Genomic DNA, 27,024 nt, shown 5'->3' on the forward strand with positions numbered 1-27,024 from the left:
ACTGTTGAGATCTGGTTGTGTAACAGATACCCCTGGGGCTCTGCCCACATGCCCTTGGGTCCTGTGTGTGCAGGAAGTGGGCTGCCCCTGGAATTGATAGCCCCTCCTGCAAGGGCCCCCCGTACCCCATCACTGGGGGGTGCTGGGAGCCGTATACACGCTCAGCTCCCTTGTCTCCTGATAGGCCCACTCCACAGCGTGACTCGTAGCCACAGTGCTATTTGCAAAACGAACACACGGGCCCTGTTGTCCATCACACCAAGCGGAGGGCCGTTCTGAGCAAGCGCACGGGTTCCCCCTCGGGGGCCCTGGTGGGACTCAGGCTGCCTCTAGGAGCCCCAAGGGGATGGCGCCAAAGTTACCCTCCACGGAATCTTGACCCCTCACCTTGCTTGACCTCCTTCTCCCCTTTCTCACTTCCCCATCCCTCTGCTAGTTGTCCCCAGGAACTTTCCTCATAAATCGCTTTCAACAAACCCTCTTCCCAAGGCCTGCTGCAGAGGGATCCAAGCCACAAGAGAGCGCACGGGCCCAGGTGTTCCTGGTTCCAGAGCAGAGCGGAGCTGACCGCTCATCCCGGTAACAGCCCCCTCACCCACCCTAGGACTCAGTGGCTTCAGCACATTCAATATAAGATCCTCAGGTGGTTAAAACCATGAATCACGCACGTAGGTGAGTGCATTTCCATTTTATGAGGAGTAAATTTACTTTGAGAACATTTCGGATGGGGGCATGCCTCCCAGAGTCAGACCTGGAGGACACCTGTAAGTAACCAGGACAGTGAACTCCGTCTTAGACAGGAGCTGCGGACACGCTCACGGAGGCAGTGGCTTCTTCCCAGTGGGGAGCTGTGGAGCTGTAGGGTCAAATGCGATTCCTAGTGTGCCTTGTTTCCAGGATGATAAAACGGGGATCCAGCGCTGGTAAGTGGCTCCCAGAAAGTCACCCAGCCAGGTGGGGCCAAGCTGGGGCTGACAGCCAGGCGTCCGGTCTTTCTGGGGTCAGGATCTGCTGAGTTGGGCGTGACCTCTGGGGGTCACATCATTTTTACCCAACTATTTCCAAGGCTTAGCAGAAAGTGGAGGAATGTTCTTGCAAATTGGCTGAAAGGGAAGCAAAGAAGGAACGAATATGAGCCGCTGCTTGGGTAGAACATGGGGTCACGAATCTGTCATCCCCTTCCTCCTCACCCACCAGAAAGATGCCAGTTTCCACGAAGATTAAATTCTTAACTCACTGTTAAGTCTCTACGGGTACCACACTATTTAGTTCCTAACACATCCTTCCCCATCATTCCCATTCTACAGATGAGGAAACTGAGGCATGGCGAGTTGAAGTCATTTGCCTAGGGTCATATGGTGGTGGAGCAAGAGCTTAAACCCACGTTGGCCGGCTCCTAAAAGCCATCCTAAACCCTGTTCTTCCCCCCGGGTCCCCAGCACTTCCCCGCCGAAGTTCACAGTCCTCAGGTGGGTCAGACCCACTCCAAGGACTGCTCCTGTCATCAGCAGGTAATAGACACGCTGGCATCAATCCTCAAGGGCTCTAGATTTTCCTGGAGGACTCACACCTGAATATTCTGGAATCTGAAACCTGATGTTTGCCTTTCAAGGACATCCTGGGGAAATTGTTCACTCTCAAGGGCTTTTGTTTACCATGTGTAGACATTCAGCTTCTACAGGGGATGGGTGGGTACTCAGGTTTTACCAACTGAGACTCCTCCATTGCTGCGATCCCACAGCCCTTGGCACCCACCTGCATCTCACCCCGGAGAGTGTCTGAGAGCAGAGCCCGTGCCTGCCTTACCTAGTGATCTCCTCTGGTGCCCACCTCCCCCGCCATCATTCTGTTCCCCCCAGCAGGTGCCTCCCTGTGGTTCCTCAAAGCCAAGATCTTTCCTGCCTCGGGACTTCTGCTCTTCTGGCTCCTTCTGCCTGGGTGCCCGTTCTCCAGGTCTTCCCACCCGGTTACTCTGCATCACATCACCTGCCCCTTTCCTTCACAACACTCGCTGCAGTCTGTCACTGTCTTGCTGATTTACTTGTTGGCTTGTTTAGTCTCCTACTAGGATGTGAGCCCTGTGAGAGCAGGAGGTCTCTGATGCATTCTCTGTGTTACCCCAGCACGCCTGGCATACACAGACATCCATGAACGACTGCTGAGTACCATGCCTGCACAGGCCCATCATAGGGCTGACGCTCGACAGTGTTGTGTGACAGACGGAGGGAGAGACAGAGGGACAGACTCCATGGGACAATGGAGGACCTGTCCATCTGTTTGTGGAGGCATCAAGACAAAGGAATGGAAAGAAAGTTATAGCCTCGTCTAGTCTTCTGATTTAGGTCCAGAGAGTATGGAAACTTTCACTTCTGATTACACACAAAGTTCTCCAATGCTCACTTTGAAATTATAAGGGAATTTAAAAATTCTACCCGCAAGTAAAGCCCACTCCCACCCTCCCACTGGTTGACTTGGTGATTAAAGCCACCTAGGACCCCGGCTGCCCACACCCACCGCCTGCGGTGGACTCATTACTCCTCCCGCTTACCTGCTGTGGTTGCACTATTGAAGGTGTCTCTGCTGTCCTTTCCCGTGCTCTGCCACGTTCTTGGAGTCACCCTCTGCAAAGAGAAATGGGCTGTCAGGGCTGGTGTGCCGATTCCTGCTCCAATGCTCAGGGCTCACCAGCCACTGCCAAATTGAGTCAAATACCTCAGAATAGCCTGCAGGGCACCCTGGCCCTGGCCCCGTTTCTCCCCAGGTGAGGTCACCCAATCCCCACCTGCAGCCTCTCCCCTCTCCTCGCCCGGGCCCCACCGCCTACGTTTCTGGCCTCATCTCCTGCCACTCTCCCCCTGCTCACTATACGCCAGCTGCCGTGACGGCCAAGTTGCTGCCAACCTCAGGATTTTCACACTTGCCGTTCCTCTGCCCACTATCTCTTATTCTTTAGGCTGAGCTTTAGTTCCGCCCCCTCAGGAAGTCTTCTTTGACATCCTAGTCTAAGATGTCCTTTTCACAGTGTCCTGTATGTGACCTCAATCACCTTGATCACTATTGTCACTAAATAACCATTGGGCTTTATTAATATTTGAATTTCCTGTTTGATATTGGCTGCACGATGGCAGGGACTGGGTCTGCCATGTTCACCAAGGTAGCCCCAACCTCCAGCACAGAATGAAGCTTCATAAATATGTGCTGATAAATATGTGCTGTCAATTCTTTTTTTTTTTTTTGTGAGGAAGATTAGCCCTGAGCGAACATCCGATGCCAATCCTCCTCTTTTTGCTGAGGAAGACCGGCCCTGGGCTAACATCCGTGCCCAACTTCCTTCACTCTATATGGGACGCCGCCACAGCATGGCTTGACAAGCGGTGCGTCGGTGCACACCCGGGATCCGAACCTGCGAACCCTGGGCCGCTGCTACGCCACGGGGCCGGCCCTTGCTGTCAATTCTTAATAAAGATATGATGGATGGATGGATGATAGATGGATGGATGGATGGATGGATGGATGGATGATGGATGGAAGAATGTATGTATGTATGTATTATGGATGGATGGAAGATTGGATGGATGGATGGATCAATGGATGAGTGGATGGATGACTGGATGGAAGGATGGTGTCAGCCATATTTCTAGTTCCCTGACTGAAAATAGGAGGGACTTAACCATAACTAGCCCCAGGTTCTGATGTTTAACATGAGCCCTTTTTTTGCTGCGAGCCCCCCTCTGGCTCACACCTCCCCTGCCCATCATCAGACAACAGGGCTTTGACTTTATTTCCCAATCCTACTTCCCGCTTGTCCCCTGTGAGACGCCCCTGAGCAGCCGCCTAGTCCCAGCCTGCAGCCTGGAATGGCTCCTGCCCGTGTCAGATGCCACTGGAGGACGGCTCAGGCTGGAGGAGACTTCACAACAGAAGCATCTTGGCACCCTACCACCTCACCCGCGAAGAGCCACCTGATGGCATGAACGTGGCTGGGAGAATACGGCCGTGTCCCCACTGAGCAGCTTCAACCTGGGGCGCTCATAACAGTCCACGGGACTGTACTTTTCTTCTTCACCCAATAAATGCTCCTTGACCTTTCTAGCACCCTGCAGAGAAAGAGCGGTGTCTCCTCCTACCTGGATATTCTTTGTAAAGTTTGTGTCGTAGGAGTCGCCCATCTGGAAAACAAGTGAGAGAATTAAACTCTTTTCAGGGAGTTTAAAGCCCCCGAGTATTTTCATAATAATACCAGGGAATTATTTGTGTTTTTCACTCTCATTCTCTCATGAGTGTACAGTAGAATTTTCCAGAGGCTACATGACATGTGATATCGCAGCTAATGTCCATGCCCACACCAAAGAGGGCTCTATGGGGTCATCAATATTTTGTGAGTATAAAGGAGTCCTGAGACCAAAAAGGTTGGGAACCGCTGTCTTAACAGATGAGCTGGAAGCAAAAGTTCAACATGTTGTTCAGCAACTGTCACTACAAAACACGTTCACGTGGGAGCCAGTGGTACTCTTCAGAGCCCGTCCAAAAGAGACTTGAATGTCATTACTGCGAATGACAAAGAACTCGAGGGTGAGTCTTCACTGCTCCACTAATCCTCTCTGAGCCCGTTTTCACACCTGGAAGTGGGCATAAAATCAGCACCTCTGAAGTTACTGCGAGGATTAAAAGAAATCATTTATTTATTTTTTTTCCCCAAAGCCCCAGTAGACAGTTGTACATCATAGCTGCACATCCTTCTAGTTGCTGTATGTGGGACGTGGCCATGAGGCCGGAGAAGTGGTGCGTCGGTGCGCACCGGGGATCTGGGCCTGGGCTGCCAGCAGCGCGCGCGCGCACTCAACCGCTAAGCCACAGGGCTGGCCCCAAAGAAATCATTTAAAACACATATATGTGCAAATATTAGGAGGAACCATATGAACTGCCATTTTTGTAGGCAAAAAGTGGTCAACTCTTGGCAATTTCATATGTCTTAAATTACTAAGAATTTCCACTACATAATTCCCGCTGTGGACTGTCATCCACCCCACCCCTTCCCTCAGCCCCCACCCACCACGGCAGTGAAGCATTCGTGGGAGAGTGGGGAAGTCAGGCCAGAACACGCTTGGCAATGCCGCCATCAGTTAGCTTGCTTCCCCACCTCAGTACATCAGCCTTGTCTGACTGCTAGAACATTGATAAATCACATTTATGCACCTGAAACTAATATAATGTTATCTGTCAATTACAGCTCACTAAAAAGTCGTATTTGTGCCACAGACGGACATTTTGTTTTCTGTTGTTTTGTGACCATCCTAAAAATCATCAGGCCCTCTAGGACCAGCACTGACGTTTATGGCATAAGGCAAGAGAACCGAATGGAGCGATCCACCCTCAGGCGGACAGCTTATCAGCTACCGCAGTAACAACTATTTTCCGAAGCACGAGGCAGAGTTTTTCCAGGCCCGAGGCTCCCTGAGCCGGTCCTGACCTCCCACCTCCTTGAGGAGGAATCTGGCCGTGATGCTACAGGGCGAGACAGAGGTACCTGCGGATCTGGGCACCCTCTCACAGGGAGGGTGTACACCAGAAGTGACCCCATGTCACTTTTCCAAAACAGATTCCCCTGCTCAAGGCTGCGTGGCCCCACTTTATTCTCCTCACACAGCATCCCGGGAAGTTACGTCAGAGGCAAGCATGGAGCCCCATCTCCCCGTCTCGGCCCTGGACGCTCAGCCTCAGAGTGCCCTCGAAACCCCTCAGAAAAATGCTCTGATTCCCCCTCACCCTGCTTTCTGAAAATCAGATTTCCTGCCTGTGTCGATGTTCATTTTCCTCTTGAGAAAGACACGAACCCCTCGAACGTCAGGTTCCAGGCTGACAGACCATAGAACCTGAATGATCCTCGGCACCCTCTGGAAGCTGGCTCTCAGAGACTTGCGTCTTAGTGCGGGCATGAGATCTGCAACTTATTCTCAAATAGTCCAGAAAAATAGATAGGTTTATATGGAGAGAGAGTGGGGGTTGGGGAGAGGGAGAGAGAGAATGACGAAGCCAACGTGACGGTATTTTTTTTTTTTTGGTGAGGAAGACTGTCCCTGAGCTAACATCTGTGCCAGTCTTCCTCTATTTTGTATATGGAACGCCACCACAGCATGGCTTGATGAGCGGTGTGTAGGTCCGCGACTGGGATCCAAACCCGTGAACCCTGGGCTGCCAAAGTGAACTGGGCAAACTTAACCACTATGTCACCGGGGCGGCCCCCAATGTGACAGTATTTTAACAATTGATGGATTGGGGTGGAGGGTCCAAGGTGCTATTCTTGCCACTTTTCTGTGAGTCTGAAATTATCTCAAATATGTATTTAAAAAACAAAACTTAAATAACAGGCTTCTTCCTTGGTTACCCTGGGACAAGAGTGCCCTGCTCCTCCCTGAGACCACTGCTCCAAGGGAACTTGTTGGAATTCAAGATGTTTCCAAACTTCTGTATAATTACCAAAAATTATTGCTGAGTGACAGCTCCCTGCGATGTCCCCCCGGAGACAATGCTAGAGGGAATTTCACTTACACTGTCATCTGGAAGGCTCAGATTATTCCTGTGGGAGGGGGAGAACACACATACACACACACAGGTGTCGGAGCAGGTGAACAGGCCCAGAATTCCCACTCTGCTCCTTGGCAGCCGTGGGCATTGTCTGGGCAAGTCTCTAATCTCAAGTCCTCCCTCTCCCATGGGCAGAGATGATGGCGGCACACATTTGTTGAGGACCTACTCTGCTCTAAGCTCTTTATGGATGTTCTCTCTTTCAAGCCTCATAACTACCCCAGAGCAATTACTATGGGGACCATCCCCATCTCCAGGACACAGATGAAGAAACTGAGGCTAAGGAAGGTTAGGTTACCTGCCCAAGGTCACCAGGAGGAAAGCTGCATGATTGGAACCTGGTTCAGTGGTTCTGAGCCTGCATTCTTAATCATACACGCCGCCTTCTGGTTAAACTTCTTTTGCAGGCTTGCAGTAAAGCTTCAGGAGGGCACCTGTAAGGTGCTCAACCAACAGGGGCATCCTTAGTGCAGGCAGGCACTGGTCTGCTCTCTGCTTATCTTCATCCTGGAAGTGGGTCTGTTTTGAACTGGTTTGGACCCTCCAGAACCGGTTTGAACTGGTTTGGCTTACCCTGGTCTTGGAGGTCATATAAATGAATGAGCAAGATCAGAAGATAGAGAGGTGAAGTAGTGCCCAGCCTTTCTGGTTATAGAAATGACATTGCAGTCCAAAGGACTCCTAACCTGCCCCACCGCTCTCTTTGGGAAAAGGCTGTTCCTTCCACACTCCAGCAGGTTCCTGCAGGCTGGCCTGCCCTCGGGGTTTTGCATTTGAAGGACCGCATACCCCATCCCCTTACGGTGTGCTTTGGTGTCCAGCGTCCGTTGTCCAGAACAATGATACAAATAGCTGAGCTTCTGTTCTGTGCTCTCAAAGTCACAGCCGTGGTTTACGTGGCTTCCTCAGAGAGTCCGTGAAGCAGCTTAACTATGCTTAACTCATTTTACAGACAAGGAAAATGAGGCCCGAGAAGGTTAGGCTATTGGCACCCACAGCAGTGAGGGGCCAAGCAGCTCTTGGAACCCAGGCTGTCTGGCCGGAGAAATCGCTCCTAACCCCAAATGCATGTGGAACAGAGGAGAAACCACGACAATGCCTAGTTGGTTCAGATCCTTCTATAGGCAATTTTTTCAAAGCTAAGAATTCCAGGAACCGGGATTCTTGAGACACTTTTAATGTCTCATAATTTTTATTTGCATTGATAATGATGCTAAATGTGTAAATGACTTAACACCTATGTCTTTCTTGAAACACTTCGGGGAAATAAATTCTCAAATCAGGAAAAAAAATGCTTCGGCAGGTCATGCACCCCGATAGGTTCTTCTGGCCAACAGGGTGGCTGTAATTTTCCACAATTGTGACTGAGGGTGCTGTCCTCAGCTACTAGGACTAAGAGGTGCAGAAGTGGGGACGCGAGCCGTGGACTGTATGGTCTCAGAGTTCCAATGAGCTCAGCTTCGACAAGGTTACCCTACCCCTCCCTTAAGTTCCAGATTCTTCGCCTGCCACACATTTCTGCCAAACTCCACGTCAAACCTCTCAGCCTTACGCCCTGCATGAGGCACCTGCGGGCTCTAGGTACCACCAGCCGTCCTTGCCCTCCTTCGGAAAATTATGCAAACCGAAGCAACGCTATTCGTGCCCTTTGCTGATCTATTTATTGCTTTATCTCCAAAGACAAGGACTAATTAAGTCACACCGACTGGTCCTAGCAGAGGTCCTGGGAAGTTAGGGGTTCTCAGATAACTCAAAACACAGATATGTCTAGATGCGTATGAAATACCTGACATTTACTGAGCACCTGTCATCACTTGGCTTTCCATGTATGATTTAAATTAATCCCCCAACAGCATAAAGTGGCCCCATTTTACAGTTAAGAAAACTGAGGCTCAGAGATTTGAAACAACTGACCCCAAGGTCAGCCCACTAAAAGGTGGCAGAGCAGGGCTTTGCAGCCACTCTGCCTGCTTGAGGGCCCGTATCACGTGCAGGCGAGGGGTGAAGAACCCAGAAGGAGTGGCAGGGCAGGAGGAGGACGAAGGAGCACTCCCAGGCTCGGGTGATGGTTTCTCTGGGACAGGTCTCCAGGGGTAGCTACACGGAGAGTGTGGCTGAGACAGGGCTTGGGCGCCCATACTCACCTGATGGCTGGCGCTGCTTGACGCACTGCCCGCGGTTGGGGATGCCCTCAGCCATGTCACCTGGGCTCAGGATGTGGCACTCGTAGCCCGAGGGGCAGAGGAGTGGCTCTGCCCCATCCTCCGTGGTGCTGCATGCCTCTGCTGTGGGAGGGACACACACCACGGTCTCAGGGACAGCCCCCCATGGGGGCAGTGAATGCATGTTACCCAGAGGGTACCCCATCTGTCATCTGCACCCCACACTCCAGGCTGTGCCTCGGGTCGCACTCACAGTGGCACACGTGTGCACATGAACATACGTACACACAGGTGCATGCACACAGGGGCAGTCCAAAGTCATAGGATCCCAAACATGCCTTCACACGCACAGTGACAGCCATACATACATGTTCACCCACACACCCTGAAACACATATGCTCATGCTTACAGTCACATGTGTACACACATGTTCACACACACAAATCCGGCACGCACACACACTCACACCTACAGTCACACACATTTGCATGCACACCGATGTACACGTATTCAGACACATAGCCACAAGAACAGCCACACAACTGCAGGCACAGCTGCATACCCTCAGGGACACAGTCACACACCCAGATGTGTGCAGAACCATGAGCACAGCTGCACACCCACAAATGTACACCCTCGAACCCCTATAATTCTCTGGGCCCCTGGGCCTGCCTGTTGTTCCTTTCAGAGACTGCTCTCCACCCACCCTGGAAGGAGGCCTCATCATCAGGGAGCACCGAACACCTTATGATTTTAGGGATCTGATAACCGACCCCAAGCCACCTCCCAGGAAGGAGGCCCCGTTCCCAGGGAGGGTCAACCCGACACTCTCCTGGGGGTTCTGAGAGCCTGGCCAGGCCCCAGCCATCACCCTCTGTGCTGCAGTGGGGGAGGATCCATGATATCTTGGGGAGATATTTGTATTTGGGGACAGACAGCCTGCTGGAGCAGAGGCAGCCCCTGTCATCAGTTTCCTGGTGGCATCCTGGGAAAGGAGGACCTGGCTTTGGTGTCGGGTTGGGCTTCACCCTGGAGGTACCTTGCAACGTCTCCTCAGGGCCATCCAGGAGCCAGCCATTGCCACCAAGCCATCGAGGTTTCGGCTGCACCAGCCAGTCTAAAACTAACACAATACATGGTTAAATCGAGGCCCTCCTCAGGCAGCTAAGAAACGCCCCAGCCCCTAGGGGCGGGGGAGCCTACATTCTATGATGCAACACAGAGGCTCCTTGTGGGAGAAACAACTGTGATTCTCCAGCATACGTTTGCCCCTTCCTTTTACTAACCTTTGAATTTTGGCTGGGCAGGGGGTGGCCAAGCTGGAGACTACATTTCCCAGCCTCCCTTGCAGCTAGGTGTGGCCATGTGACTGAGTTCTGGCCAATGGGATGTGAGCAGAAGTGATGATGCAACTTCCTGTCTTGCCCTTGCATTGATGCCTGTTTGCTCCCCTCCCTCTCTCTTTCCATCTTCCTGGAGGCTGGGAGCTACTCTGACCATGCAGAGAAACACGATGAAGGGAACCTGGGGCCCTGGATGACTGTGCAGCAGAGCCACCTGCCTGCTCTGGACCACCTGTCTACTCTGGCCTATTAACCTAGGGAGAAGTAAACGCCTAACAGGTTGGGCCCCTGGATTTATGGATCTTTTTGTTATAGCAGCATAGCCTGTCCTCTAACCAATACATTTGTAACAGGAAGAGTGACCCACATAGTAGACTGGAAGGTCTTCAAAAACCCAGAGCAGGGGTAGAAAGCCCAGATGCCTCCAGTGGCAGACAGGTAACAAAGGAGAAAGGCAAGCAGGACCATAGCAGACTGGACACTGTTCCTGCCTCCCCGGGGCAGCTGGGATCAGCTCTGGCCGGCCATTCCCAGGTTCCCAGAGCCTCTGGGTTTTTGGTTTTTGTTTTTTTATTTAAATTTAAATCTATATTTTAAAAAATATAAACTCCTGGTTTTTAAATGTTGGCAATTAATTTTTAAACATTTTAAGCGCTTTTGAGATCAAATAAAACAGGTCTGGGGTCACATTTGTGTATGACCTTTGCTTTAGTTTGACTCCAAAATGTAACAAAAATAAAGAGGTTGTTGTGCTGTCTAGCACCCTTTAAAGTACAGAGATGGGTACTGGTAAAAATGCTGATTAGCTTTTTCTTTAAAAAAGCACGAGATGATTGCTCACAACGTGGAAATTGAACAACGGAGGAACAAACCAGCATTTGAAACTTCCGAACTAGAGGCATGACCTGCGGAGCTTCCGCAGACACTGTTGCCAATCTTCTGGTTCCTCCCTCCTTCTCCCACCACCTTGGACTTCATGTGAGAAAATGTATTTCCAATGCTATTTTTATCAAAAAGGAAACGTATTAATACTCACTATTTGTATTCTCCTCTGCATTGCTCTAAGGCTTCCGAGCAGCTGGGAAATGCGTGCATTTTGCTATACTTTTTGGAAGATTGAACTTGGTTGAGGCCTCCCATCAATCTGCAAAACCCTAAAGCCTGGAGACCCAGGAGCTCCCCTCTGCTCCCTCAATAGAACTTCTGGGATCACCTGCTAAACTCCCTGCACCCCAGTCCTTACCACAGGGGCTGCTGTGGAGGGAACCCACAGGAGACTGCAGGGAAGTGTGCCGGCTGCTGAGAGCAGGGCCTGGTGTGTCTCAAGTCAGCTGCTCATGTTAGATCAGTGGTTCTCAGTTCGGAGTGCTTCTGTCCCCCAGGGAACATTCAGCAAAGTCTAGCGATATCTTTGGTTGTCACAATGTGGGGTGGGGGTGCTACTGGCATCCAGTGGGTAGAGGCCAGGGATGCTGCTCAACACCCTACAATGCCCAGGCCAGCCCCACCCCCACTTCAACTCGAATCATCCAACCCCAAATGTGAAGCGTGCTCAGGGTGATAAACCCCTGTTAGATATGATTATTCTAATTGTTATTATGACTAACTAATGGTTTGATGGCCCTTCCTGCAGCCAGTGAAAGCGAGCGTTCATTGATTCACTCAGTATCTTTTCTGTGCCCAGGGACGGTTTCAGGTGGTGTGGATACAGCAGGGAATGAAAGAGACCAAACCTCCTGCCTCACGGGGCTGACTTTCCAGTGGGAGGAAGGGTCAATAAACAAATAAAACACAATATCGCAGATTGTGCTATAAAGGAAACTTAAGCAGGAAGGGGGGTAAAGAATGAACTTAAGCAGGAAGGGGGTAAGGAATGAACTTAAGCAGGAAGGGGGTAAGGAATGAACTTAAGCAGGAAGAGGGTAAGGAATGAACTTAAGCAGGAAGGGGGGTAAGGAATGGCTGGAGGAGGGATTGCCATTTAGAGATGGAAATCTTCCCTGAGAAAGTGACCCCCTCTGGACAAAGATCTGAAGGAGGTGAGGAAGTGAGCTGTGTGGGTGCCTGGGTGAAAGATGTTCTGGGCAGTGAAGGACCCCACAAATGGGGCTAGGGGCCCCATATCCCTGCACTCAGGGCCTAAACCAGTAGACACTGCTCCACAGTCAGGACACTGGATTGAAACTCCAGCTCTGCCTGCTGTGTGACCTTGGGCAAGTGACTCAGCATCTCTGAGCTTCAGTGTCCTCAGCTGTAAATCAGGGCTGATAACAGTCTCTCCACCCCATGGGACTGCGTGAGCATTAAATGAGATGATGTAGAAAGACTACTGGGAATGTCATGGAACAGTTTGTGCACTCCTCAAAAGCACCTGGCCTAGGTGGCAAGTGAGGCTAGAAGCCCTATGCCCTGTCGCAGTCCCAAGGAAGGGGCACCTTTTTTGACTCGTCCACCCAGAGGGGAGTACCTGTGTGTGCTTCTTCCACCAGGAGGGTGCCCTATTTTGTCTTTCTTCTAAGGGGCCCTGTAGGAGCCAGCCTGGCCCTGAGCACCCGTCCCTGGCCAAGAGGCAGTGCTGAAACGCATGGTAGACTGTAATTATGAGCATTATTAAGGGTGCTGAGTCCCTTGTCATCGCTGTGACCTCACGCCAAGGAAAACAAAGTGTGGTCTTTCTTGCTTTGGCCTTGGGAGCAGGTTGGGGCCACCGTCTCAGGGCCGCCTTCAGGAACTAAAGCCCAGGGGAACCTGCAGCCTCTCGATGACAGGTGCAGACCAAGCCAGCTGTTGTTACTAAAGGCTCTCAGCCCCCAGCAGAACCAAGAGAGGGGGACATTTACTGCCCCCATCCTAGGCACTTAAAGAAGCATTTCTCCACCCAGGGGGTGGTAGCTGCCCATCCCCTCGGTGTTCCCCATGCGCTCCCCACCTCCGCTCCCCAACCTTCTCTCCAGAAGAGATCTGAAACTCCTTCCTTTCCAGGATGAACCCCTGAGGACTGTTTCTCCCACGGAGATTGGCATGAAGATTCCACAAACATCTTATTGATTATCTGCTCAATAAGTGCCGGGCTGAGCACTTCCCAATGTTCAGACTCTGCCATGAGCTGCATGCTCTCATGTCAGTCCTGTTTCACAGGTGGGCAGATTGAAGGAGGTGACCAGCTAGCTATGGATTTGCACCCAGGAGCCTGCCTCCCCCTGCCTCCTGGGGCACACCCCACCCAGACTGCTAAGGTCCCAGGAATCCATCTCAAACACCCCCAGGGGCAGGCATCATGGGTGAAGTGGGCTTGGGGGGGTCCGAGGAAAACTGGAGGACCCCGCTGCCATCGAGGGGCACCTGGGGCTCCAGTGGATGGTGGCCCCAGGAATGCATCCAGTATTTTTAAGAACAGCCAGAAATGTGGATTTTTAGTGAGAAATCTCCCCCAACCTCATAAGAGGAGGCATTTTCTCTGGAATGGGTGTTTCCTGGGCCGTGGCTCTCTGAGGCGGTGGCTGCCCGGCCACAGCTGGCACTCAGTCCGTCCAGCCGGACGCTTGCTCACTAAGCGGCTCTGGTCCCACTGCACAGGCGGACGGTCCAGGTGGCCCCGGTGTACGCGCAGCTCAGCCCCGTTCCTCGCAGTCGGGCCCTCCGGGCAGCGCCGGACAGTTCACCTGCGGTGCCCACCCGCGCCCTCCCCCGGCCCGGGCGCCTACCTGGCGGGGGCGGCACGGCCTCCAGGCAGGCGTAGGCGCAGCCGTTGTAGCAGCAGCGCCGGTGCCGCGGGCACTCCGAGTCGGCCTGGCAGCGCGCCGCCTGGCAGGCGCCGGGGGGCAGCGAGCGCGGGGGCGGCGGGCAGCGGTCGGCGCGAGGCTGCCGGGGGCCGCCCGCCTCCTCGGCCTGCGGGGAGAGGGCGGTGTCAGGGCGCGCGGGGCTCCCCGGAGCTGCGCGCTGCGGGCCGTGCGCTGCGGGCCGTGCGCTGCGGGCCAGGCGCCGGGCCGCTCTGAGCCTCCGCGTCCTGGCGTGATCGCAGCAGGACCAGCCTCAGCGGCTCGCTCTGAGGGTTCAAAGATGCTGTTTCTCTTTGTAGTAGCCCCAAACTGGACTGACTGTAAGCCCGCCAGCAGCGAAGAGGATGAGTGAGTCTGGAGAAGAGCTGTGTGTTAAGCATCTATCCTGATGTGTATGTGTATATGTGTGTCTACATGTATATATACAAACACGCATATACACATACACATATATTCTATACATACGTATAGTCCAGATGTTCATATAGAGCCTAGAGATTTTACAAATCACACATAGAATGGATAAATTCACACAACTTGGATTAATCTCACAAACATAATATTGAGCAAAAAAAAGCTCACAAGAGAACACACAGTCTGATGCCATTATAGTTTTAGTTCCAAACCAGGCAAAGCTGATGTCCAGTGTGAGAAGTCAGCAGAGTGGTCACAGTGGGTGGTGACCAGGAAGAAACAACAGGGTCTCTGGGGGCCCACCCTGTTGTGTTTCTGGATGTGGGTGCTGGTCACATAGTGTGTTCACTTTGTGGGGATTCGTGGAGCTGGACACATGATATTTGCACTTTCCAGTGTTATGTTTCAACAAAGAGTTAAAAATAAGGTACAGTACTTAACGTACAGGAAATACGGGCAGGTGACCAGTCAAAGAAGCATTTTAGAGCTGGGGTTGGGAAAGCTGAAGTCACACCAGGCAACTCACTCTGGTCCCTCTATGCCGGGAACACTGCTCTGCTTCTGGGTTTGAAAGCAGGGTGTGCAGAGGGCAGGTCTTACACACCCCGACACAGACACACACACACACAGAGTTAGATATGGAACAGGATCAGTGGGAGGAAACGTCCTGGCTTGCCCTGTCTCCTGGCTTATGCCTAGACTGCTCCTGTCATCTAAAAGCCTTTATCTATTTCCGCCCCCAGTGCCCCCCAACATAGACATATTCCAAAATCCCGCCCCCTGTGCAGTCCAAGGGAATAACGCTTGTCTGTGGACTGGAAGAGTGCGCAGCTATTAACACCTGGCCTCAGTGTGTTAACCGAAAAATGCACGAAGATCCGCTGTGCTGCTTGTGTAAGAGCCCAGGATATGGCGGTTCATGAAGAAAATTAGGCGCAGAGAGTTTCATGCTATGCATCTACGTTTTCAAAGATGCATATGCACAGAGGTAGTATGCATATACGGTATAGGCCTAGAACGTTTTTGGAAGGATACACAAGAAACCGTTATCAAAGATTGCCTAGGGAGAGAAGAGTTAGGTTCTGAAGCCGAGGGAGATCCCTCCTCATTGTACACTCTTTTGCATGGGTTCAATATATTTTTTGCCACGCACACGTTATTTTTTCAATTTACAGAAGACAACTAAAAAATTTTAAAAACAGAAGTACTTATGAGAACTTTTAATGAGAGGACAAACACTTATGATAAAACTGTCAGTTAAAAAGCAAGGCAAGATACAAAATGGCACATGCCATTGATCCGACTGAGTGGAAGACACAGGGTCCCGATGTGGGGACATCCTTCCCGCGTGGCTTTGGCTGTGGCCTCACACTGCAGGCGCTGCTCCCCATGCCCTGTAGGGGGCGTCGGGTCACTGAGAACAGGTCCTGACCTGGTGAATCTGCCAGCTGGTGGAATGACAAGGACCAGTGGTTTTCAAATGACCTCCCGGGGTGCCGGGGGCTAAGGCTCGGGGCGGAAGAGAGCAGTGACCAGGTGGGGAGGGGACAGCCTGGGGTTCCTGGCCCCACCCCGGCTTCACCCTGAGAATTCATCTTTTCTCCCTTATAGAGGTCATTAAATGTGTGAAAAGTGAAAATGAACACAAAGCCAACACTTGGCAGATAAGGAAAGAAGGCTTCAGGAGATTGGTGGTTCTCCCCCAAAACAAAGGGGAGACCAGAGCATGGATCTTTAACTCCCGGCTCAGCCCTTTCGCCATCCCCTGCTCGGCCCGGTCCCCCTGATTCCCGTACCATCATGACTCATTTCCAAGCTGCAAGCAGGGGCCCTAATCCCATGCCATTAGCTCTTAGTGCATTTTCTTCAGAATTAACAAAATTAGACCCATGTTGGAGCTCCACCATTCTAATCCTGATGGAACGTGACAGCTGCTCCGGCCTCCTTCAGAGGGTGACGAGGAGTGCCCGAGTGTGGTCGGGAGGGGACGGCTGGTTCTTCCGCCTCACCTGCTTTTACCTCGAGCCTCATTTATGAAATTTAATGGGACCTGGAGATCAGAAGTGAAGCACTTTCCACCCACTTCCAACGCCTCCCCAACGGGGGACGTGGAGAGAGATGAATTTTACACGTGCCACGGCTCTCCTCTCCGAGGGAAATTCAAATGTTGTTTCTCAGAATTTGGAGAGAACAAAAGAGATAAGCGCCTTAGAAGTCAAATCTCCCAAGTTATTTATGGCGCGGCCCAAACAGCAGATGGTCGCGGGTGATAAAGAACTGATTCCACCGAGGGGCCCAGATTAAAGTATTAAATGTTTTGAAAAATATTTCATGTCAGGCAAGGTGATGCTCAGGGAGGGTTCTAAACAAAGGATGTGTCCTGGAGTTGTGAGAAAGAACTGACTTTTAGCACAGAAATAAATAGATCAGCCTCCAATGGCTTCCAGAACACGGGGGTTAAGGGGTTAAAAGCCAAAGGCCTCGGCCTAAAGGTCAGACCTGAACTGCCCCCCCCCCTCTGACCTCCCTCCCACCACTATCCCCCTGGCTCAGTCCTCTCCGACGCCCCAGCCTCTCTGAGGTCCCCAGGACCCGACAAGCCCGGTGCCACCCTTGGGCCTTTGCACAGGCTGTGCCTCCTCCTGAGATATCTGCTGGCTCTGGCCCTCCTTTCCTCCAGGCGTCTACTCACGCCCTTCTCTGGCGCTCCCCATCCTCTCCCCCTGCTCTACGGCTCCAAACCAGGAGCCCCGTGGGCGCACTGGGTAGTGACCGACTCAGGGGCTCACTGTTTTTCTCCTAAACGTGCTCTCCTGAGGATTCAGTTTTGCTCCGCCTGTGTCCCCAGCACAGAGCAGGTGCTCCGTTCACATCTGTGTGGTGGAAGGAAGGCTGTGATGAAGACGATGACGAAGACGACGACGACTGTGATGGGCAACACTGACCGGCGGTGTACCCCGCGCCAGGCGTCCTTCCGAGTGTTTACGTGTGTGGACTGATTCATCCTCACACCAGCCCCATGTGGTTGGCTCTGCGGCCCAGCCGGCCGTCGCTGCCGGCGACCCGTCCCTTGGCATCTGTTTAACGTGGCGCCTTTTACCAAGCACATTCCTTCGGTCCCATGCGTCCAGCAGGGGTAGGTCCTGTCGCTATCCACACTCTAAAGACGAGGCCCCGAGGCTCGGAGAGGGAAAGGTCTGCCGGGCCGCAGGCAGAGAGGGTCGAGAGCTCGCTCTTACTCTCCTCCCTCCTGGAGCCTGAGTCACACATCCAAAATGTGACTCTGGAGTCGGCAGCCTCGATGGCTGACCCCTCCTCCTCCTCGCCGTGGAGCCTTCCGCATGCTGTTCCCTCCTCTCAGAACATCCCCATCTCTTTCCCAGCTAACACCTCCTCTTCCTTTGGGGCAAGCACTTAGGAGCTGTCCTACCTTTGAGGGCACCAAGATGCATGGCCCATGACCTCATAATCAGTTGGGGCTGACCTGAGCAGGGCTTTAACTCAGGCTTAGGAATTCGGTCTGGGTTTGACCCCTGAAGCTGTGTGATCACATGGGAAAATCACTGACTTGTCTGAGCCTCCGTTTTCCTCATCTGCAAAATGGGCACAGAAGTCGCACCTGCTGCCAGCGTTTATGGGCGGAGCAAACGAGATTGCACCTGTGCAGTGCTCTGCTCAGCAATGCGAATCTGCTGGTACTATTACTACTTCTCTTATTGTTGACTCCATGGCCTCAGAAGCCTCTGGTCTTGGAGCCAGGGATCTGCTACATTCTGTTCAACTCACGATGGTAGCTTCATTCTTCATCTCTCCCATCTTCCTTTCTCCCTCCATCCTTCCTGCCCTCGAGTCACTCACAGAAGGATGGTTTAGGTTTAGTGCTGAGGCAGCGGCTAAAGAAAGCTAAGAGCTTGTCCCTGCCCCCAAGGAATTCCGGATCTAGCTGGGAACTAAAGACACACATGCAACTAAAGACACCCTCAAACAACAATGCAATGCGGCATTTTACAGCCTCATCATGTCTAGAAAGGATGAGGGCAAACAACTGGCAAAGTTCCCAAAAGGAAGGGGGGCATATGGGAATGACCACCTCCCACACTGCTCCCTGAAGATCCCCGGAAGTAGCTTCCATCCCTGTCCTGTAGTCACCATTGCTGTCCCATTGCATAAGTGAGAAACTGAGGCACAGTCACCATACAGGGAAGCGCCAGGCTCAGAACCTGGGCAATCTGATCCATAACAATGGCAGGGCAGGCAGCATTTATTAAGTTCTTACTGTGTGCCTGTGCTGTGTTGGGTCCTCACGTACTGAGTCTCACTGAATCCTCAGCACAACCTCTGAGGCTGCTGCCATGATTAACCCGCTATACTGATGAGGAGACTGAGGCACAGAACATTAAAGGCACTTGCCCAAGGTCACGTGGCTGGCCAGCAGCAGAGGCAGGATTCGAACCTGGGTCTGTCTGACTCAGCGCTTTCTGGTCCTGGGATCCTGGATCTGGGGAGCTGCTTCCCAGCCTTGCCTGGGAGTTCCCTCCTCCTCCGTGAGCTCAGGGCCCCTCCCTCTCACATGCGCCCACCTGTGGCCCAGCCCCGGATGTAGTCCTGTAACTGCCTCCCCAGGTACGTGTTCTGGGAAGAACATGTCCTCGCCCCCACTCCCTGTAGCTCCAGCCAGCTCTCCCCTCCATCGCCACTCAGCCGAAGAGAGGATAATGGCGTGTCAAATCCCTCTGAGAAATGAGGCAGCTCAGCCCGGGCTGTCAACATCCTTCACGAAAATCCCAGAGCAACCGCGATTTCCATCTTTTATTTTCAGTCCTGCGAAGGGATTGTGTAGCAAGTCTTTTTCCAAACAGCTGCTGAGCATACATTTAGGTTCCACACAGACCAGAACTTTCCAGGCCTGCATGCCTTACTTGGATAAAAATTACTCTCTTAAGGTTTTCAACCTGGTGGCTATCTTTTTTCATCCCTTGGGGGGATATTGTTGGAGGCCTCTTTAGATTTGCAGAGCCACTCTGCTGCTGGCATCCTCAGGAAGGGGGTCAGGCAAATGCCCGTGCTGGGCTCCTTCAGTGGGAAGCCCAATTCGCAAGTCCAAGTCCAGATTCCACTGGAGCTAACAGCCTGGAGGCCCAACCACAGGAGGCTGATACATACATAACAGCACATCCACACCCTGGAACACCGCAGAGGCCTGTGAAAAAGGATGCAGCTCTACCAGATTAATATATTCACCATATATTGCTCAATGAAAACCACAAGGCACAAAACAGTATGAACGAGCCCGACACAAATTCCACGTTATATGATTCCGCTTAAATGAAATGTCCAGAATAGACAAATCCATAGAGACAGAAAGTGGACTGGTGGTTGCCAGGGGCTGGGGAGGGGAAGGGGAGCAACTGCTTAACGGGTCTGCGGTGTTTTGGGGACGATGAAAATGTTTTGGAAGCAGATAGAGGGGGTGGTTGCACAACATCGTGGATGTACTAAATCGTTCACTTTACAATGGTTCATTTTATGCTATGGGAATTTCACCTCAATAAAATTTTTGTTCAACAATATGAATAAAATACCACTAAGAAAAAATTTGTGTTGACTATAATTGTTTCACGAAAAAGTCTAGGCACACACAGCAAAATGGCAACAGAGCTTATGTCTTGGAGGAAGAATGTAGATCATTTTTACTTATTCATAACTTTCTGTATTGTCTGAATTTCTTTTATGGTAAACATTATTGTTATAATCAGGAAAATGTTTTAAACCGTTTCCATTTAAGGAGAAAGAATCTAATCTCTAAAGCTGCCCCAATTCACCCACATCCCTCCCTTGGCACTCCCCACCCACTTCATTCCTCGTGCAAGAGCTTTACCCTTCTTTGGAATGTTCCAGAGACTTAACAGCCAAACCAATAAAAGTGCACCCCAGGACTGGTTTGCTTGGTGCAGGAAGAAAGCCAATTTTCCTCTAAGTATTACTTGCTCTTCCTCTGGAATTTGGACGTCAAAAATCTAAAAATATGTCTCTCCCTGGAACAGAGGGCTCAGAGTTCAGTGTGCGTTGACGAAGGCCATTTCCTGACGTCCTGGGCCCTCGGCGCTGGGCTCCAGGAGCAGAATGTGTGCAGGGCTAATGGGCCTTTCTCGGGGAAGTACTCAAAAACCCGGGCTCTCACACTGGGACAACCCCATCTCAGGGCAGCAAGACTGCAGACTCGACCAACTCCTCCAGCTGGAGTCCACTGGGCACTGCGGTGCACCTGAAGGTCTTCTAGAACCTTACGTCCCTTCTCTCCTGTTCTGGAAGGTTTTAACATAATTTATTCTGTCATTTAATGGTGAATTTGTAGTTCCCAGGCAGACCACATGGCAGGCACTGGGCTGCGTGTGAGGAGAGCTGAGCCAAACCTGAAGGCAGTGTCCCCGCTGTCACGTGGCTCAGCTCCAGGACAAGGGACGAACACTAAACCCAACGTCACACAGATAAAGCAAATTAATTGCTTTTTTTTTTTGGTCATCTGCAAAAGTAGTTAATGAAAAGCTAAACAAAGCCACAGTAAAAAAACGAATCACGCAGATAATAATAATGGAGCTAAATGTTCTGAAGGAAAAGTCAGGACGTCAGGAAGACGTGTAAGGGAACTCTGAACGGGGTGTTCAGGGAACGGTGCTCTGAGGGGCAGACCACGAAGCTAAGACGAATCACAACCAGGAGTTGGCGTGGGGAGCCGGCACTCTGAATGCCCACAGGGCTGCCGGGGACACAGAGGGGACCACCATCCACTCCCCAGCTACATGGATCCCGTGGACCTTCACACAATCCCTAAGACGTACCTCAGGTTTCCGCTGCTTTTTAAAATTATTACTACTGTGGTAAAATATATATAACATTTTAACCATTTTTAAGTGTACAATTCAGTGGCATTAATTAAATTCACAATATTGTGCAACCACCGCCTCTATCTATTTCTAAAACGTTTACTTTACCCCAAATAGAAATTCTGTTCTCATTAAGCGGTTCCTCCTCGTTCCCTCCCCTCAGCCCATGGCAACCTCTAATCTGCTTTCTGTGTCTATGACTGTGCCTGTTGGTACAAATTTTGTACAAATAGATCATATGATATGTGGCCTTTTGTGGCTGGCTTCTTTCACTGAGTGTAATGTTTCCAGGGTTCATCTGTGCTGTAGCATGTGTTGGGACTCTGTTCCTTTTTTATGGCTGAATACTATTCCACTGTGTGGATAGACCCCATTTTGTTATCCATTCTGAGCTTATGGACATTTGGGCTCTTTCCACCCTTGGCTGTCATGATCACTGCTGCTGTGGACAGCCACGTAGGTTCCCTCTGCTTTCCTGCCTCCCTCTCACATGCATGCTCCCAGGTTATAACCATGTAGGGCCCTGGAGCATTCTCCTTGCTCGTTTCCACCTGGAATTAATTTCAGGCCTGGAACCTCAGATGGGGAAGCCAGGTTCAGAGAAGAGAAAGTGGTGTGCCCAAGGTCACCCCCAAAGTCACGCTATGTGTTTACTTTCCCTTCCCCATATACCTGCCCATCCAGCCAGCCCATCTCCCCGTTCTTAGGATGTTTCTGAGTGCCTGTGATGAGCCAGGCGCTGTGCCAGACACGGGAGATGGCCAGCCTACAGTGGGGTTGCTTCACTTCGGCATGCCACTTCGCCTCTCTCCAGCCCTGGGTAGGACCCACAGTGCCTGGGCCATAAACTCTCCAGGGCCCACTGAGCAGCCCTGCCCCTGCAGACGGAGGCGTCTTAGTGGTCCTGATGATGGGGTCCTCCAGGGGTGTAATCTCACATCTTTCAAGGAGCAAGGAACGTCCCCAGGACTCCGAGGGTGTGGTGATGGCTTCACCCGTCCCTGGCTGGACTAGTGCGGGGTGAGACACTCCCCCTATGGCCTCCATTTCCCCTCCATCTGGGAAACGTCTGTCGTCAGAGGTGCCGGTTGCAAGCGACAGATGCTGACTGTGTTCATTCCCAGAAGTGGAATTTCGAGTGTCCTTGGGCTGCTGTAACCAAGGACCACAAAGTGGGGGCTTAAATGACAGAAACGTCTTCTCTCACTGCTCTGGAGGCCAGAAGTGGGAAATCAAGATGTCGCAGGGCTGGTTGCCTCTGGAGGCTCCGAGGGAGCATCTGCTCTGGGCCTCTGTCTCAGCCTCCTGTGACTCCTGGCAACCCTTGGTGTCCCTGGGCTTGTAGACGCATCACTCCCGTCTCTGCCTGTCTTCACACGGCCTCTCCCTGTGTCTCTGTTCTGTGTCTTGTCTCCTTTCTATAAATTCACCACCCCAAGCACGGCGAATGCTTGGCCTGACGTGCCGGGGTCACTCAGTCAAGAATTGTTCCTCTGAGTTCCACCAAATGCCAGGAAAGAAAAGCCAAAAACGCTGGCTCCACAGAGCTGACCCTGAGCTCCCCAGAAAGGCTCCCGGGTGACTTACAAACACCGCTCTTCTGTCTTACCCGCCTCGTAAACATTTGGTTCTGTTTTTCGTTGTGTTTCGGTTTTAGGGGTGCGCATGCGGAGAAGGCGGCTCTGTGCGGGGCCCGGAGCTGACGGGCCTGCCTGTCGGACTGCAGAGCAGACCCTGCCGTTCCCCGGGCTGCCGGGAGGACACAGGCTCACGGAGGAGAAGCCTCCAGTCAGGGCCCGGGCACAGAAGGCAGCGTCTCCCCTCCCGCACTGCCTCCGAGTCCTGGGCAGTAAAGCGCACACGGCTCAGGAAGCCCCGGAGCCCCGCGCGGCCCCCTCTGCGGGGACGGGGCCCTGAGGAGGTGAGGAGGGAGGCGCCTGATGCCCGAGGCGGGCGGCCGCGCCGGTCACTGTTCAACAGCCAGCCCTCCGCGCAGCCGCCGCCGGTTTCCATGCTGTGAGCACTCCCCCGGGGCCGACTGCCGGTTACCCACGCGAGGACCAGTCGGGCAGAGACGCGCCGTACAATGCACCGTGTTTCCACCAGGCAGATGCCGTGGACGCACGTAACCCCAAGAGCAGAGAGGAGTGAGAGGGAGCCAAATAGTCGGAGAGCCAGACATCCCTAGTAAGGAGTACTCCCTCCCTTTCTTTTTAATATAAGTTATATAATTATCAGTTCATATGATTTGGCTTCTAATAAGGGCTCTGTTTAGCTCTCCGGGCTGGATATGAGCTGGCTTCTGCATACTACCAGACAGCTGGCCTCCTCTCGCCCCGATCTGCCCCACCTCCCCCAAGGGTCCAGGGCCAAGGCTGAAGGTCTGACTCAGCTTAGGGTGAGGACCACGTGGGAAAGTCCTGCCTCTGAGAGTGTGGGGGCTGCTTCCTGTTTCTCCTAATTCCCTGTTGGACATTTGCACGGAAGTTAGAATCAGAACTGAAAGGACGCCGGAGGTCACCTGGTCATCATTTCCTAGTTAACAGCCTGAGGCCCAGAGAGGGGCAGTGAGTGGCCCAAGGCTGCACAGCTCATCAGAGATGCTCCTGAGATGAAATCTTGGGCCTAGCGCCCTATCCTCTGAGCCACAAGCTGACAGCCTGTTTCTCCCTGGGGCTTTCTCCGAGGCACATTCTTGGCACAAACCTCTGCTGAGTCCAGGCACTGGGGAGGGGTGCTGATGTCAGTTGATAACGGGGGAGAGTTCTGGCAAATGGTGCTAGAGGCAATTCGGTTTCTGAAGCCCACCCATGCCCGGTGCATATCGCCCCCGACCCTCCCAGCCTCCCCATTCCTCCTAGTGAGGTGCCGCGGTGTCCGCTCCTATGACACTTGGGATGAGCTGGAGACAAGACCAGATGATGTATTGGAAATCTCTTTGTGGTCCTGGAACCCGAGTGCTGAATACTTTGAGGGCTGAATCGTCCTGTCGGGCCAGCAAAGAGCATGGAGGAGTTAACCCCGAGCACGGCCTCTCCCTGCTTGCACACACAAGCCCTCTCCTACAGCGAGGAGGGGCCCCCTCAGGGGCTCCCACGCGCACTGCTTCTGCCTCTGTGCCTCAGCCCACACTGAGCCTTCTTCCAGGAATGCCCTTCCTCCTCCTAATTCTTAACAGTTCTTCAAGATCTGGCCAGAGTCTCCACCTCCTCCAGAAAGCCTTCTGTGACTACACCGTCTCATGTGAGCTCTCCCACCTCCAAACACCTATCATCATTTTACTCACTACTACTCTTTTCTACTCCCAGTGGCCTCCTGCCTGACCTGTAGAATGTGAGCCCTGGAGACTAAGATTAGCATCAGTACAGTTTCATGCACCCCACTGTGCCTGGGGTCATTAAACATTCCCTTCTATATCTCTACATGACAAACTCCTATTCATCCTTCAAAGCCCCAGGTTGATTGCCCAACCCTGGAAAACCCTCTGTGACTCTCCTGGGACAGAACTGCACACACGTTCTTCCATGTTTCCATTGCATTTGACCATAATTCACCCACAAGAATGTACTGGGCGCCAGCTTAATGGCAGGCACCAGGCAAGCACCAACCAATTTCACAATTATTTAATTAAAATTCACCAAGATACACTGACCACTTGCTATGCATTAAGTGCTTTATATATTGAGTAATTTAATCCTCACATATGCTGAGAGTGCTGGTGTAATCTCCTTGAACCCTCTGTGCCTCTGTGCCCCCTCTTGGGGGAGGGGCTCAAATTATACCCTCCCCACCCCCACTCTCTTTCTGAGTCCCTGTCCTGCTTTATTTCTCTCCTCGGCACTTGTCACCAAACACACCATGTCTCCTTTTGTTTCTCACTAGTCTCTGTAACGTGAGTTCCCCAAGGCAGGGATCTGCTGTGTATCCCCACAGCCTAACACAGTGCCGGTCAACAGTGGTGATCAAACCCATTTGTTGAAAGGGACGTACCACTGTCTTTTTCAGATGAGATCACTGGTGCTCAGAGATGTCGCACAGCTTGCCCGAAGTCACACAGCCGGTGAGCAGCAGAGCCCGGATTCAAGCCCAGACACGTGGCTCTGGGGCGCGTGCTATGTTGTGCATCCCTTTGTACTGCCGTCCCCGCCTCCCCTGCTCAGCTATGTCCCCCCCGTGGGTGGGAGCTGGTGTCTCCATCTTGTGCCCACAGGACCCCACACAGCGCCTGGCCCAGAGCAGTTTCCACAAAATGTTTACCGAATGAGCAAATGACCGCATGCGTGCATACTTATATTTCATAAACCTCTGCTTATTGATTGTGGGGACAGAACACTCCATTTTAAGTCCTTGGACTCTTAAATCGGGTGCTGTTTGTTGGGAGAAGGTAGACTCTGGTGGGCAAAAGCAGGTCCCTGTCCCCTGCGCATGTTCGGTGTGCTCTTTGCTTCTTACTTCCAGGCAAGGAGCCTTTGAGGGCGATGAGTCCCACATCCCACCACCCGACTTTGGCGTCTCAGATAAAGAGAGGCGCCCGTCCCGCCCGCGTCTGGAGGAGCTTCCAGAACCTACAGGGTCTGGGGCTCGCCATCTCCTCCCGGCCACCCCCTGGGAACTTACGCGGGACTTCTCAGCCAGCCTGGTGTGCAGTGCCCGTTTCCAGATATTCCTGGCAGAACCGGCTTCGAGGAGCAGCATCAGGAAGCACAGACCCCAGATGACCTTCCTTCTGCCCATCCCGAGGCTGGTAAGAGGCATTTCCTCCCAGACGTTCAGAGAAGAGGGGCCCTCGAGCGGGCGGGCTCTGTAAGTGGGGAGCAGAAGTGTGCACAGTCTGCCCGACCGTCCCAGCTCCACTCAGCCGGGTCCCTCGGATCGTGTGTCCGCGCCCAGCACATGCCCCCACCCCCGGCCCCCGATAGTGGCCGGCCCACCTGGTTATTTTTAGCTTGCCCTATCACATCTGGCCCCAGAGACTCCCACCAAGACGTCTGCCGCCCAGGCAGTTCAGAGGGCGGCGGCAGGAGGAGGGGGCACCGGCTTGCTTGGAGACGTGGCCGGGAGTGGCCCTGTCACGCTGGGATAATGAGCACTTCCTTGCAGGCTGGGGCGGTCTCCCCCCGGAGGGGGTGTGCGGGCTTCGGGGCCGGGGTGGGGTGGCGTGCAGGGTGGGGGTGGGGATGGGGTGGGGATGGGGCCACGGGGGACTCGGCCCGGCAGGATGGGTGGGTTCACAGCTGCTACCTCATCCGTGTTTTGAGCTGGGCTGACAACCTCTGTCTGCCCATAAAAGCTTCCATGGAAGGCGTTGCTGCAGGGGCCCGGCCGAGCACGTGGCCGTGGGAAGAGGACTCACACCCCCGACCCGGTCGTCCTCCCCGCTAACGTGGCATGGGGACAGTCACTCATCGTGTGTTTTGGGGCAAGTTCAATGCAGTTGTGCATGTGAGCACTTCACACACATCGTAAGCGTGCTATAAACGTCGGCTCGTGCGTGTGGACCGACATTTCACAGACTTTATCCCGCCGCCTGTTCTCAGCAACCACAGCACAGGTCCGGTTGACACCCATTTGACAGGTGGGGACACAGGTACCCTCCTGCCTGAGGTTGGCAGCAGGCAGCAGAGCTGGGCTGGGCCCCAAACCCTCTGACCGCTGGGACACACCATCAGGTGAAGCAGAAGGGACCCCGCTCCAGACCAGATGCTCCTGGGCCGAGCCCCCGCCCAGCCTGCGTCTGGGTGACACTGGGAGGGCCTCTTCACTCCTCAGTCCTTTACCCCGTGACGCCACGTCGTTGGTGCTCACTTGTTCCTGCGGCAGCGGGAAGCTCGTACACCCCGGAGTGGGACGTGGGCT

General features: G+C 52.9%; 1 protein-coding gene across 1 annotated transcript; it reads right to left on the minus strand.

Moving 5' to 3' along the window:
- Window positions 1-680: 680 nt before the first annotated feature.
- Window positions 681-25,969, minus strand: WFDC1 (WAP four-disulfide core domain 1). The gene is made up of 7 exons (XM_014792601.2): window positions 25,786-25,969; window positions 13,796-13,979; window positions 9,788-9,871; window positions 8,730-8,870; window positions 4,128-4,169; window positions 2,549-2,621; window positions 681-1,103 (listed from the first exon to the last, which is right to left on the minus strand). Exons 1-6 carry the CDS (start codon window positions 25,921-25,923, stop codon window positions 2,563-2,565), a joined length of 648 nt encoding a protein of 215 aa, XP_014648087.2. The 5' UTR covers window positions 25,924-25,969; the 3' UTR covers window positions 681-1,103; window positions 2,549-2,562.
- Between the last annotated feature and the right edge of the window lie 1,055 nt (window positions 25,970-27,024).

Source organism: Ceratotherium simum, chromosome 30 (assembly GCF_057802395.1).
Source record: "Ceratotherium simum simum isolate JZ-2026a chromosome 30, ASM5780239v1, whole genome shotgun sequence".
Taxonomy (NCBI): Eukaryota; Metazoa; Chordata; class Mammalia; order Perissodactyla; family Rhinocerotidae; genus Ceratotherium; species Ceratotherium simum.

What these genes read in the sequence shown, in the direction of transcription:
- WFDC1 (XM_014792601.2), bottom strand. Translation starts at nt 25,923, where the DNA reads ATGCCTCTTACCAGCCTCGGGATGGGCAGAAGGAAGGTCATCTGGGGT. An exon ending in GGCTGGCTGAGAAGTCCCGC is followed by an intron (nt 13,980 to 25,785) that starts GTAAGTTCCCAG and finishes CTCTCCCCGCAG; the next exon opens with GCCGAGGAGGCGGGCGGCCC. An exon ending in GGCCGTGCCGCCCCCGCCAG is followed by an intron (nt 9,872 to 13,795) that starts GTAGGCGCCCGG and finishes GTATTGTGTTAG; the next exon opens with TTTTAGACTGGCTGGTGCAG.